The 13,722-nt window shown below is 41.0% G+C and overlaps 1 protein-coding gene across 5 annotated transcripts in view; it reads left to right on the top strand.

The window, feature by feature from the left end:
* The window catches only part of myo16 (myosin XVI), a 115,927-nt gene that overhangs the window by 52,694 nt on the left and 49,511 nt on the right, over positions 1 to 13,722 (top strand). For all 5 annotated transcript variants that reach the window (XR_015089553.1, XM_086051565.1, XM_086051563.1 and 2 more), the window contains 10 exons: positions 333 to 408; positions 2,391 to 2,541; positions 2,623 to 2,773; positions 3,126 to 3,236; positions 5,084 to 5,149; positions 6,948 to 7,075; positions 10,661 to 10,766; positions 11,373 to 11,490; positions 12,139 to 12,286; positions 12,369 to 12,486. Coding sequence is in view for 4 of the 5 variants with exons in the window: in XM_086051565.1 (XP_085907691.1) it covers positions 333 to 408; positions 2,391 to 2,541; positions 2,623 to 2,773; positions 3,126 to 3,236; positions 5,084 to 5,149; positions 6,948 to 7,075; positions 10,661 to 10,766; positions 11,373 to 11,490; positions 12,139 to 12,286; positions 12,369 to 12,486 (1,173 nt within the window). In the remaining variant the exon portion in view is untranslated. The remainder of the gene's footprint in view (positions 1 to 332; positions 409 to 2,390; positions 2,542 to 2,622; positions 2,774 to 3,125; positions 3,237 to 5,083; positions 5,150 to 6,947; positions 7,076 to 10,660; positions 10,767 to 11,372; positions 11,491 to 12,138; positions 12,287 to 12,368; positions 12,487 to 13,722) is intronic.

Raw genomic sequence — 13,722 nt, 5'->3', positions numbered from 1 at the left:
ACCAAGGTTAAATCCCATCAAGAAACAGACAAGATATTTTCACATTGGAGCCCAGTGAAGGACAATCACAGTCAATCATGTTGTACTTTAGATTTTGTTGTTGTTGTGAAAACCATTTGATATTTTATTTTAAGGCCATATGGCCCAGCCCAAGTTTGTACATAAAGCCCCCCACTATGTCCAATTGTGCACATAAAAGCTACAGGCCACTTTATGAGGAAAAATATACATCCATTTATTCAGGTGCACTGCACTATGAAATATGGAATTTCCTGCGCTTTTAACACAAGATGTATTACACTATAAGCAAGTTTTTACTCCATCCCTTACAGACGAGCATCGTTAGTCAACTCCTGAGGCATGGAGGCAACCCCACACTATTGAACTGCAACCAAGACAAGCCCTCAGGTAACACACACACACACACGCACACGCACCCATACACGCATGTACGTTCACGCATACAGCTCTTATATATGGTTTTAAGAAGCATTGTGCTCATATTAAACAGACACAAAAAGATCATTAGTGCTCGAGTGGAAAAATCTCACTGACACCTTGCATGTGTCTGCTTTCACCTTTGCACCAAGTTTACATTGGATGTTAGCACTAATCATTAAGATGTGACTTGATTCATTTGCTAATTTGTTTGCAATTGCTGATTTTTAATGAATGAGGAGAATCAATATAGATGACAAGCAATTCAATTGGAATTTATTAATAACAATTACAAACATTTTCTATATGTAAATATATACAGTTATATCTATCTGAAAAAAGCAATTTCCTTGGGCTCTTGCTTTACCTCTAACCGCTCTAACCTTTCCACTGTGTCAGAGCAAATACAGTGTCTGCCGGTGGCCATTTAGTGTGGGCCTGCATCACTTTGGCCATAATCAATAGCTGCCCTCTCTAGCTTGTGGGCTCACAACACGCATCAGATAAGCCCTCAGAGACCTTCGTGATCTTCCTCCTCATCTTTCTCCGTTAAAGCCCTTCGTCCATTCTTCAGCTTCTGGTTGATGAACGGAAGTAAGTGATGAGAGTCCGGGGGGTCGTCAGCTGCAATGAAGCCTCTGTGACCAATAACGCCCTAAGTGGTGTTTGAGTGTAAAATATTTCTACTTAAGCATGAAATGGGAAATTTTGTAGGCGTGTCCATCACGAAAATACATGACCGAAACCCAGGATGTTCAGGTTTACCTCAAAGGCAAACGTGTCCTTAAGATTTTGTCTTATTACTAGAAAATTAGAAATACGTATACAATACGTATGTGACACTAATTGTCAATAGGCTTTAGGGCACAAGTGTCAAACCCAAGGTTTGGGGGCCAGATTGGGCCCGCCACACCAGTTTTGTGGCCCGCGAAAACAAATCATGTGCTTCAACTTCCATGATTCTTGCTAAAATATGTTCTAAATTTCAAATTGTCATATGTAATGAAAAATACATTTGAGATATTGCAATTATTTTTTTTTTGCTACCAACCCCATTTTTAATAGTAACCTGAATCGTAGTTGAACAAAATATTATCCTAGACTTCTGATTTCAAAATTAGTTATACATCAATTTGTTGTTCATATGTAATGATATGATAGGATGATGAAACATTTATATGGTTTCACATTCACACTCATAATGACCATCTGAGGGAAACCGGAACGACAATGTGCCCCGTGACAAAAATAAGTTTCACACCCCTGCTCAGGGATCCTCTGTTACGACCAAGTTCCTCCCATAAAACGGCACCAGAACACCCGACAGTCACTAGCCTATAGGTAGTAATTATAAAACAAACAGATGAAAAATTATTCCGTGGGGAACTCAGTGTGCACTCATATGAAGAGTTTTCTTACGCCGCTGCGCAAACTAGTTCATTGCATGCCATTTGAAATGCATGACACCTTGAAATGTCATAATTACAGTAAATATTTGAATAAAAACAGGCCATAGGCCATGAATAAAACAGTCCGATGATAAACAGTAAGTATGACAGTAATTAATGTGGCACGTGGTGACGACATATTACGCTGTTCTCGAAATGTCGTATAACCGGGATCGTAGTAAACTGAGGACCTCCTGTAATTGGGTTTTTCATAATGGTATGTGGGCAGAGTATGGCAGCAAAGTTTGATGACTTGCCATAAAATATGAAAGTCTAATACTGCAAGTCAGCTCCATAAGACCCACAAGAGCCTATCTCACCTTTAAGAGATCCATAGACGCTGCATACTTGCAGAAATGTATGTAATAACTCCCTTCCTGATTCTTCGTCTACGCTTCCCAACTTGCGTACACCCCTGGGAGGAGCAGGGCAAAAAGGGGCCCATTCATCACCACTTATACCTTGAATGCCTCTTGATTTGGATTTTGTCTTCGTTATCCTCAGACATTGCCGCATCAGAGCACATAGCTGACTTACTGCTGAGTGGAGAGGCCCGCTGGCTGCAAAGGCTGAAGGATCCGTCCACCCCTCTGCTCTCCACGGACCAACACTATGATGGCGGATCACATGACCTCAACACCCCTGTCAAAAATCTGTAGGTTAAATACTTACCGCCTTCATCTGCCCCCTGCCTCGCTCTTAAATGGAACCATCACAGCTTTTATTCACCTCACAGGAACCCTCTGGGCCTCCCGATCTCAAAACGGGACAGCCTCCTAGAAAAGTGGGCCATGTTTCGAGAGGCAGGCGGGGCGCTCAGCCGCCAGCCTTCACTGGATAACATCCTGGATGGCCCGTTCAGCTCAGGAACAACCAAACTGGAGCAGGTCATTTGCTTTTTTGGTCTATTGTGATACGATCCAATGTTAAGACTTGTATTGATTTTATTAGGAGTCAGGCGTTTGTTCGAGAGATTTATTTTACAGATTTGAAATATTATATGCACATTATTATTTTATTACTTGAAATGTTATATGTATATTCTATGATGGTTTAGCAGCATACAACATACAGTAAAGTATGTGCCCTGCGATTGGCTGCCAACCAATCATGGGTGTACTGCATCTGTCTTCGAAAGTCATCTAGGATAGGCTCCTGTTTACCCACTACTTTAATTTGGACAAGCTCCTCAAACTGACAATGTATTTTTTCCACTTCTCACTGCGTGTTTCTCCTCAGGTGAAGCTGATGCCTCCAGCACCCAACGATGACCTGGCGTCCCTCAGCGAGCTGACTGACAGCAGCCTGCTCTACGAGATGCAGAAGCGTTTTGGCAACGACCAAATATATGTAAGTCTCCAACTTGAATTATGCTGATGCACCTGATGAAATGGCGACATTCATTCAACCCTGTTTTCGGGTTTAAACACCACACACTTTGTGCCGCTTCTTGACTACACTGCTGTCTGTCACTGCTATTTCATCACAATAAAACACAGTGTCTGCAACAGTGACAATGAAAAAAAATCAATCTCAATTAGATCGATGGGAAAAAAAGTCAATGGATGCATTCAGGGCTAAATTGCCTTCATCTTCTACAATTACCCCAATTTTAAAGGCATTATATTTCCCCATCTTCTGCCTGTATTCATCTATTGGGAAACCACGCTATAAAGTTAAACTACACAGCACACACTGTATGTGTGTTTACGTTGAGGCCCATATGTGGGATGAGGTGGTCCACAGCAGGGGAGACAGAATAGAAAGGATTCAAGTGGCTGGAGGAAGAAAGGAGAAATGACTGTTAATGTATGTGAAGGCAGAAGGACTAAGCTGGGTAAAATGCTGCAATCATGGTGACGCCGCGGCATGCTTGATGCAATTAAGTGTAATTTCACCTTCGGGGACAAAGGACACGCTCACACATTGTGATGCGGTTGTGTCAAGTAAACAATTCAGTCAGCCTTGTATGCAAATGATGATTTGCTTTTAGAAATGAAGCTGACATCTAATCAGAGATGAGCACTTTACCCTATTTTGCCAGCGCACCCTCCGATGGTTTGGAAAGATTTTTTACGCTTTAGAGATGTCCCAGACAAGGACATACTTTGCATGCAACGGGATAAGGTATGTACTAAATGTTAACAAAACAAAATTGCTATCCGCCTTCTTTCTCGTCAGTGGAATGGGCATCCTGTGGCGTAATCCATCGTATTACATGTGTTGAACCACTAGAGGGCAGACTATGCCCGTGAGTACAATCTTACTGCGGGGAACACACATTTAAAGAAAAAAAACGACTCTACAGTGTTGTACTGGCAGTTAAAGGCAGCTCTGTGATATTGCAGAAGAGAACAGTGATCTCTCTTTTTATAAGAACCCAACCCAACACGTCAGCCGGTATCAGTTCCCCGTAATAACAAATGGCGATGCAAAAAAATCTATTTTGCCAGCCTGCTCAAAATATGTATCACTTGTGATGTTTTTTTTCTTTTCTTTCAACTAGGTAGATCTCTGTTGTTTAGTGCATTACCCCATATAACCCATTGGATGAGAAATTGAAATAAAAAAGTAATATACTTCGTTTGAATGTATCCTATCCAACAATAGCCTTTCTATAACAAGACCGCTTAGGATTGTGATCAAGTCAGGACAAAGACTGCAATCGCTCCATATGCTCCCAGCAGGGTGGTGAGAGATGACACTTTTGATGAGGGTTCTTTCACCTGCTGCCAGCAACGAAGGATAACCCCCACCCACCCACCACCACCGCAACTACCAGCCACAAGAGAGCATCAATTGACGCTGTGGACAACCATCGTTAACAATAGCGTGATTGTTCACCCGTGCGTTACTGGCCTGACAGTTGTTGTTTACCCTCTTTACCTCGTAATGGCGCCATACGTACAGGTCATCAACCGTGAACCAGCAAGGCCAATCTACTCTTCCAGCTTTCAAAGGTCCTGTGGGACTCTTTGTTAGAGACCACAGGGTTCCAATAGTGCTACACTTTTCCAAATGACCTCCCGAGTGGAAGTGTACACTGTGTAGGAGGGTGCAAATGATGTATTTAGCAGTTCTCTAAGGTCACGTTCAGCTTATTGTACAACTGTTTAACTCCACTTGCAAAAAACAAAAAGATGCAGTTGGCATACTGACTTGAAGATGTTTTTTCTTTTTTCTTTGGCTTTCTGCAGACTTATGTTGGACACATTCTTTTGATGGTCAACCCAAACAAAGAACTGCCCATCTACTCCACTTTGGTAAGCATTGGTTTAACAGACCTCAATGTGATCAGACAGGAAAGCCTGTTAGATGCTTTCTTAAACTGAGTTGGCAAAAATTACATGAAAAATGGTGAAAGACTACAACAACCAGAATATACCGTGCTCTCTCACCCCCGCCTGTTTGTTTAACACGAAACTAGATTGGTTTGGGTAACACTAATTGATTGTCTGTTTAAACCGTATGTAAATTACCTACAATCCTGTTTGCTTGATTTGTCATATAAAATACAGTGTAAAAGATTTTTACGATAAAACTATATGAACACAACATACAGTACATACATACTGTACATTTTCTATATCAGGTGTGAACTGCAGCCTATCCCAGCTTTAGGCAAGAGGCAGGGTACACCCCCTTGAGCAATCGCTGGACTTTAACACATAAGGTGTATAAAAAATATGACAGCGTTACAGTGGTTAATTTGCAATGCACATTACATTTAATGCTGTACATTTCTTGAATTGATCATAAACTGGAAAAATGGTCTTACCTGGGATAATCTATGTAGCGCACATTAAAAGTTACTCAATAATGGATGTTGGCTGCCTAGTAGATAGACATAAACGTGTGAAATGGACCTTGTGGTTGATAAATAAAGCATTATTCCTGTCAGCAATGCATGGCGTAAGACTGACTGTGCATCAAGAAATCAAGTGCGGAGCCAGAAATGCGACTCCTTGTACATGACACAGTACGCGTCGTCCAATAGTCAGTGGAATGCGCTTTATTCCAAATGGCACATTAGTAGGATTTGGACTTGATCGGAGGAGACATCTTCTCCTGCCAAGCTCCATCCCTCTGTGAGGTGGTAGAAGGACATATGTCACAACATCCGCAGTCTGCTCGCTGTCTGTAACCCTCTCACTTCTGGCGGCCTGCAACCTGCTCAGACCTAACCAGACATCCAGCCAGGATTTTAAAGTGGTCTGCCATTGTATCGCCCCAGTCGCCACGTATTCTTTCGTTGCGCTGTGACTAACATTTCTCTGCCTGCCTACATTTCTAAATTCAGCCATACCACAGAATAAGACTCCACAACCTAATAAAAAACCATGCCAGAAGGGATACGACAGCTCCTCTCCCTTCTCCCCGTGTCTATCATTTTCACTTATTATATTATCTTTGGTTCTGTGTATACGCACTTTCACAGGGGTATCGATGATTAAAAGCCAGAAAGAAAATAAGGAATGGGTTAAAGTGGACCTCAACCCAAACATTTTTTTCAAGAATATCTTCTATGCAGGCCCACTAGTTGAAACAAGGCAATATGATTAATATTGTGTTTGTGGGATATGCATTAAGCAGCAAAATCCACCCTTTTTTAGCCATCGGGGGCGGCCATTATGTCACCTCTGTCGACTGAAAATGACCTCACAGTTGAAAACCGGTTAGTTGTGATTGGTCCTTACCTGAGCCTTGAACAAAATGTTAATGGTTAATGGATGGATGTTTACAGTAGTACATAATATTTTGGGAACGGGAAGGTAATTTTTGGCTTTGATGTTCCCCCTTTTTTGAAAAGCCAAATACGGTCATTCTACATGTAAAGCACGGATCGGCAGAAGCGCCTATGGCCTTCTACCACCACTCTCATATATTAATGAGTTTAGGGTGAATTGCCTACTACTTCTTGCAGCAAGGCAACGAAACCCTGCAAGGGTGTTATCTTTCTTGTTGTGTTCATACGATGGCCAACAGGGTGTGAATTACCAGCCCGGTTATGTAACTTTGCAACCTAACAAGTCATGGATTGAACCTGTTTGTCTCTCTCAGGTGAGTCAGTTGTACCTGAGCTCCACAGGCCGCCTATGCTCCTCTCTGCCCCCTCACATCTTTTCCTCTGCGGAGAGAGCTTACCACATGATGCTGCAAGAGAGACGACCCCAATGTTTCATCTTGAGGTGCGTGTCCCAACACGAACTGCCCTAGTTGCTCTGAGACCCCAAAAAAAAGTCAGCAGAGCAAAATAATTGCACAAAAGATAATAAAGTTTGCCCCTTCTGTTTCAACACCTGTTAAACATCCCCCTGAGAGATAAATAGCTGTGGGCCTGTTTAGTGTTCACGCACCGATGATTGTGTGTTCGGAGTGTTGCGGTGTCACACACTTTGTACTTGGCCTGACGGTGGCAGCTCCTTGATTGCAATTACGCTTCGCTCCAGCTCTCCAGTAGCATTCCTGCTGAGTTGTAACCAATCTGGCAGTGAGTTAATACACCCTGGCCACAGGCTATCCATCTCTCTCATGCACACACATTTACACACATACAACACACACACACGTGCGAGGACATTGGCTTTTCGGTCTGACTTTTGCTCTCTATTTCTCACTTCTTGCTTGTCTTGCTTCTTTTTCACAACACTAAATAGGAAGTTGCTTAGCCATTTTTAAAAAAAAGACGTGTGTAAAACAGTGACGATCATTAAAGGTGGGTTTATGGTTACTGTGACCAGACTACTCAGTGCCAATACAGATTGCATTGGTTTCTTTTAAGATTAGTTGTCAACAATAGCCAATTATTTGGTTATTGTAGTCGGTGGTCTGTCTTTCCTTAGCTTCTCTGATTTGTGTAGCAAGCAGTTGCACATTTTAATTGTTTTTTGGCAATATGCGCAGGTCTTCAAAGCATTCAGGCATACATTTGGTTGCTTCATAATGGTTGTCAACGCCTTGATGTTGTGTTAAAATGTTTTTCTGCCACTTTAATTTGGTTTGTCATGTAAGGAGAGGAAAATCCTGGTCAGGATTGCGTTACCACCGTGGGTTGTGAAGGTGGGATGGGGAGAGCTGCAGCAACAGCAAGATTAGTGTGGCATCACTCCAGTCGGATAGCAAATAATTTGCCAATGAGTTACAATTAGGGATGCACTGACAGCACTTTTTTCAGACCAATTACTTACTTGAGTATTTGCCGATACCAAGTACACATACTTGATAATGCCATCATGTCTTGCAAATGTGATTCAATTGTTTTATTTTCATCAAATACTCTTCAAAAGCACCATGTTTTTCTTGCACATGCCATATGTTTCTCTCAAATACAATTTTTGATCGTAGAAACGTGTCATTAGAACATAACGCTGACAGAGGAAATAGCATATTACAAAACAAAATAAACTGTCCCTTAAAGACAACACACGTAAGTACAAAATACAAAAATAATATTAACATCTAATTTCCAACTATTCTGAACCATGAAAAAAAACCATTCAAATATCTCCACACGTTGCTGACCTGTCTCCAGCTGGAAGTTTTATTTCAGTCAGACCAATGTTGTGATATCGGTCCGTACAGTATCATATAGCTTTTACCATACCAATACTGCAGTAACAGTAACGGCATCGATAGCTGATACTTGTATCGGTATCAGTGCATCCCTAGTAACAGGGATAAACTGCATGTGAAAATGTTCATTAACTGAGACACTCAACGTAAAACCATTTCTCAATCGTGGAAAAAATAAATGCCATGCTCAAGGGCAACTGGAGGGTAGTCAGGAGGCAGACTAGCATCTCTCCAACAACGAGTTCATTTTTACACTTTCACATTCTGGTTTCAAAGATAGATGAGCTACTCGTGCTCTAGAATCTCAACATGGCGGTGGCACTTAGAGACCGCCCCCCTCCGCCTTCCCCCGGCCCCACAATGCTTGTATGGAAAAATGTCACTTATTTATGAATGAAATACATATGACTTCCACCACACATGTCAGTGGTGCTCAGAACCTGTTCGCCTGAGCACCGAACAAGTTCACAAACATTACGTTAGACCAGCTACGCCAGTATTTTGATGTGGTCTGAGCAGGCGTGGAATTAAAACGATTTTCTGCCACTTGATTGTCACTTCTCCGGGCACATCTCCAAGGAAACACCCTTGCTGCTCTGCATTGCCCAGCTTGGCGGAGACCGGTCTGCCTAATTTTCAAACACAAAAATCAGGATACACCAGCATTAGGTGTGCTGCCTCCCAAAATAGAGCCCTGGGTGTTATTTCCTCTCAGGTGGATGGATTAGTACAGGTTGGTAATTGCTCTTTTTCATCATGTGATGACATAATGCGATTTTCCTACCTGTCACCAGAAACCAATGTAACAGAACCTTAAACCTTCATCCATCATCCACAATCCAATCCAAAGCGATGAACCAAAATATCTCCCCTTCCCCAAGACTTGAGACCAAAATTAGCCACCCCAAATCTGCATGTGCGTGGCCCTGCACACTCCCTCCATGTTTACAGACATTCAATCAACAGCCATAATCCCCGAGGCCACCTCCCTAACCAAATGCCCTTGAAGTCTAATAACTGTTCAAAGAAAAGACGGTGGGAATAAGGCCTTTGGACCTCACACTCAGCGGGACTCTGTGCAGGAAATACACACTGACAAAGCGCGCAACACACTACTGTCATTAGGGAGGCCTTCTGACCTTCTGCAGCCATCTGCTGCTGCTGTGTGTGGATGTGTCACGACATGGACTGCAGTCGTACAACAGGCCTCGAGTAGTGGAATCACCATGGTAGTAACAGTATGTGGGCTGTGCTGATCACTGGAGCAGCGTATAAGATAAGCAGGGGGAGGAGGAGGTATATAGGAGGTTGGTGTTTTTAATGAGGATGGCCTGAGGGATGGGGTGGATGACGTCATTCTGATTGTGATGACACACGTATGAAACATCGGGATGACTAACGCTACACCTACTCTTGTGAGAAACGTACAGCACATACAGTGATATCTTTTTTACACTGAAGACCTCATTTTCTTAGAGATCAGTGAGAATATTGAGGTATAACAAACCTGTTTAAGGAAGGTTTTTGCGCTTTCTTTGGCTTTTGTGCAACACTTATTCCAGAAGAAGGAGTGGCAAAAACAAGGAGCGTTAAAAGAAAAGAGAAGATGAACATGGAAAGTAGCGTTGTACTGATCCGATTGGAAATCAGGGCTGTGATTTTCAGCTGATCGGTATTTGCGGAAAAAGATTGTTTTTAAAAATTTTGGGAATTTAAAAAACAAAAACTAAGGTAATTGAGACATTTTAGTGTGGCTGTCCATTTCTTCTTCTTCAGTGCATTGCACAAGTGTTAGATCTGAACTTGGCAGTCATGGCAAGCTTTTGTGATGCATCTAACTTTAGAAGCGGTACTATGCACTGCACTTCTTCTAATTCAAAGTCTGTGGACAGTTATACGCTACTGTATTTGATTTGTGGACGGAATTTTGTGTTGTGGGGAGGGGCATCTCATGCCGGATGCTAAAGCCACACCTCAAAATATCAGGAAAATTGAAATGGTGGAAAACTATACAGTATATCCACAATCAAGTACTGAATTATTTGTAGTATTATGTAGTATTAAATACTAGTCTGATTCTTTAATAATGATGAAAATATAACAAATTACTTTACAAGTATCATCAACAGGCATGACTTGGATTGTGTGCTGAACATCACAATTCACTCTCCTTCTACATTTTTCTTTTTGTGTCTGTCTAGTGGTGAGAGTGGTTCAGGAAAAACGGAGGCCTGTAAGCACATCGTGCGACACCTGACAGCCAGATCCAGCCCCAAAGGCTTCGCACTGGAATCCAGAATGAAACACGTAAGTTTGGACCTGGTAAGCGAGTCATATCAGGTCACCACGGGCCACAAAAAAAACAATTTGTTCTCAATACACAGATTCTCATGATAGTGGTAAAACATGCACTAGAGAAAAAACATTTTGTTTGTTTCTTTTGTTTTTGTTTTTATATTTTATCCAGAACATAGTGCAGAATGTTGACCGAAGGTTTTCCTTCACAATAAGCAAGGATTCCACACATGCAATAAACAAAAATCTCCATTTCAATCCTGGAGGGCTTAGCATTAGTGAGTTTTGTAGTAATTCCCTTTGGTAGTGCTGTCATGATGTGTTCGCTGCTCTTACATCCTGCTCAGCTCTTGCCTCTCCGTCTCCCTGCTGGCTAGCAAAGCGTGTAGCTCGTGAGAACAAGCGCTATGTTCCGCGATGAAGTCATCCTCATGCATGCAGGCGATATCTGGGTCAGTGTGCTGCCTTATCATCTAGGGACAACTTGGCATACTACACTACAGTACACTGTACTGTCCCCCATATACAGTATCTAGATGTACACTGACACCTGGTGGTAGGAAGAAAACATGGACAACCGTGGATTTATTATATATTGCTCTCCTTTGAATGATGCAGGTGAATTGTATTCTGGAGGCTTTCGGGCATGCAAAGACAGAGAGGAACAGCAACTCCAGTCGCTTTATCAAGCTGTTGACCATCCAGTACTGTGAGAAGAGGAGGATGCTGCTCAGAGGTAATTAACACAATTTTTGCCCTTTCAATTGTTTTAATAGCTTTATTTTTTTTTTTTTAATGAAATAAAAAAAATAGTGAAATAAACAAAAATGTGCTTTCCACAAATGTTGCTGCTTCACTTTCTATGTTTATGATTCAATTATTATCCCTTTAAGTGCAAAGTAGGAAAATTACAACAAACAATATTTACAGTATGCTTTTATCTCTAACCATTTTCAAGCTAGAACCTTTTGAAATATCAAAGCTGAATATTTTATTGAAAAAAAAACTATGGTGCCCAAAGGATTGAACTATGATAAATAAATCAATAGGATTATAATATTTGGGTAAACCCTTTACCTATATTTTAAAAAGTAACTTTTTTTTTTTAATATGTAAAAAGATGTGAATATAATTTGTAAATGCAGCAAAAGTACCACATATGCTCAGTCAGTGCCAAACTAAACTAAAACTTCTGAACAAAATCAAGTATAGTCTTGTGTGTGCAATGACTTCAAACTCCTGCAGGGGGAAGTGAAAACTCATATTTACAGCACTGCTTGCCTACTTTCCTCCCAGTTAGTTTGACCAAAAGCATATTCTCATCACCTTACACTTAAAATTGACTAAAGACTGTTATTCGTGTGAATCTGTCTTGATGTTGTAGCGCGCGTGTACACGTACATGCTGGAGAAATCTCGTGTGGTCCAGTGTCCGCTTCACCAACACAGTTTCAACATCTTCTACCTGATGGCTGAGGGCCTGTCACCTGAGGAGAAGAGCTCACTTTACGTCAATAACATCTTGGCTCATAGGTATGTTTTCTCATCGCTTTGTAGTGATATCAAACAGAGTATTTCTTTCCATTTTCAATCCACACGATTGTTCTTTTTGAAGGTATCTTAGTGGAGGACTTCGAGGGGGGAGCCCTCTTGTGGCTGCAGCATCCACAGAGAGCAGGGAGCGTCTCGCCGCTGTTAAGCAAGCCTTTCAAGCTGTGGGCTTCAACAAGCAGGTATCGACTGGCGTTCATGTCTTTTGAAGCCGTTTCATGTCAATGTTAGTGACGGACATGAGCTTAATGCTCAAGTGGTCTTTCAAAAGTACTGTGTTATCAATTCCTCATTGTTCATTATTAGGTATAGCTGTCACAATGAGCTCCAACACAAAAATCATAGAATTTGTATTTTATCCCCTAGTTTGCACTGCAGCAAACAGTGTGCAGTTTGCAATATTTTGATTACCTTGATTATTTTGAGGTACCTAACCCAAAATATTACGTAGAGCTCTTGGGATGATAGAGTGCCATTCTACACAAATGCAAACTACAACAACAATAATAAACATATTAATAAACTAAATAATTACATTCCCGACAGTGCCAAATTAAATGTTATTTTCTTTTTAAGGGCATATTTTTTGTGTATTTAAAAAAAGTAAGAAAACATACGCCTAAAGGTCAGTTGTTATATATAAAAAATAATAATAGAAGTAAATATTCAATATGATAACATAATAAAATAGATCTGTTGCATAATAATAATACATAAGAATGATAATAATATATTATTGTTACTTTCAATTTTTTCAAATTTACTTTTTAAAAAATGTTTTTTATACTTTTAAACTCAGAGAGTCAGTTGTGCTTCATTGGAACTTACACTGTGTGGTTGCCTTCTACAGTATACTGTTTAAGGCAATATAGCTCATTTACAACCACATATTTAACCACACATTTCTTGGAAAGAACATTTTTGGGTTGACTTCTTCTTTAACAAGATAAAGGCCAAATTGAGGGCTGGCTATACTGTACATACTAAATGAGGGATAGATATCGACAAAAATGTAGATAAGGTATCAATAAATATTGGTATCAACAAAATCCTCCTGCCAGACTAATGCACACATGCACATGCGACCTGCCTCAGAGATTGAGCACTGGCTAATGGGCTATTCCATTAAGCATCCTCTACCCAAGGGCAGAGAGGTAAAGTAGAGCAGGATGCTTTAAGGGGAATGCGAGTGTGAATGGAGGGAGGAAGGTTGATGTGTGATGAAGAGGTGAAGGTCATCCCAAATGGCATCTGTTTTTCTTGTTGTTTTTCTCTTTGCAACACACTGTTGTGACCCTCGTACAAATCCAAACACTCCACTATGAATGCTCAAACTTACTGTCTTATAGAATACATTTGTTTACACCTAAACTCTACCTATACTCTGTGTTTTGTTGACCTAGCGTGATCATGATACA

This window comes from Filicampus tigris, chromosome 14 (genome assembly GCF_054856515.1).
Source record: "Filicampus tigris isolate MCC_2025a chromosome 14, RoL_Ftig_1.0, whole genome shotgun sequence".
NCBI classification, from domain to species: Eukaryota; Metazoa; Chordata; class Actinopteri; order Syngnathiformes; family Syngnathidae; genus Filicampus; species Filicampus tigris.
The sequence above is the reverse complement of the archived record's forward strand: the minus strand, read 5'-3'. Positions and strand labels throughout refer to the sequence as shown.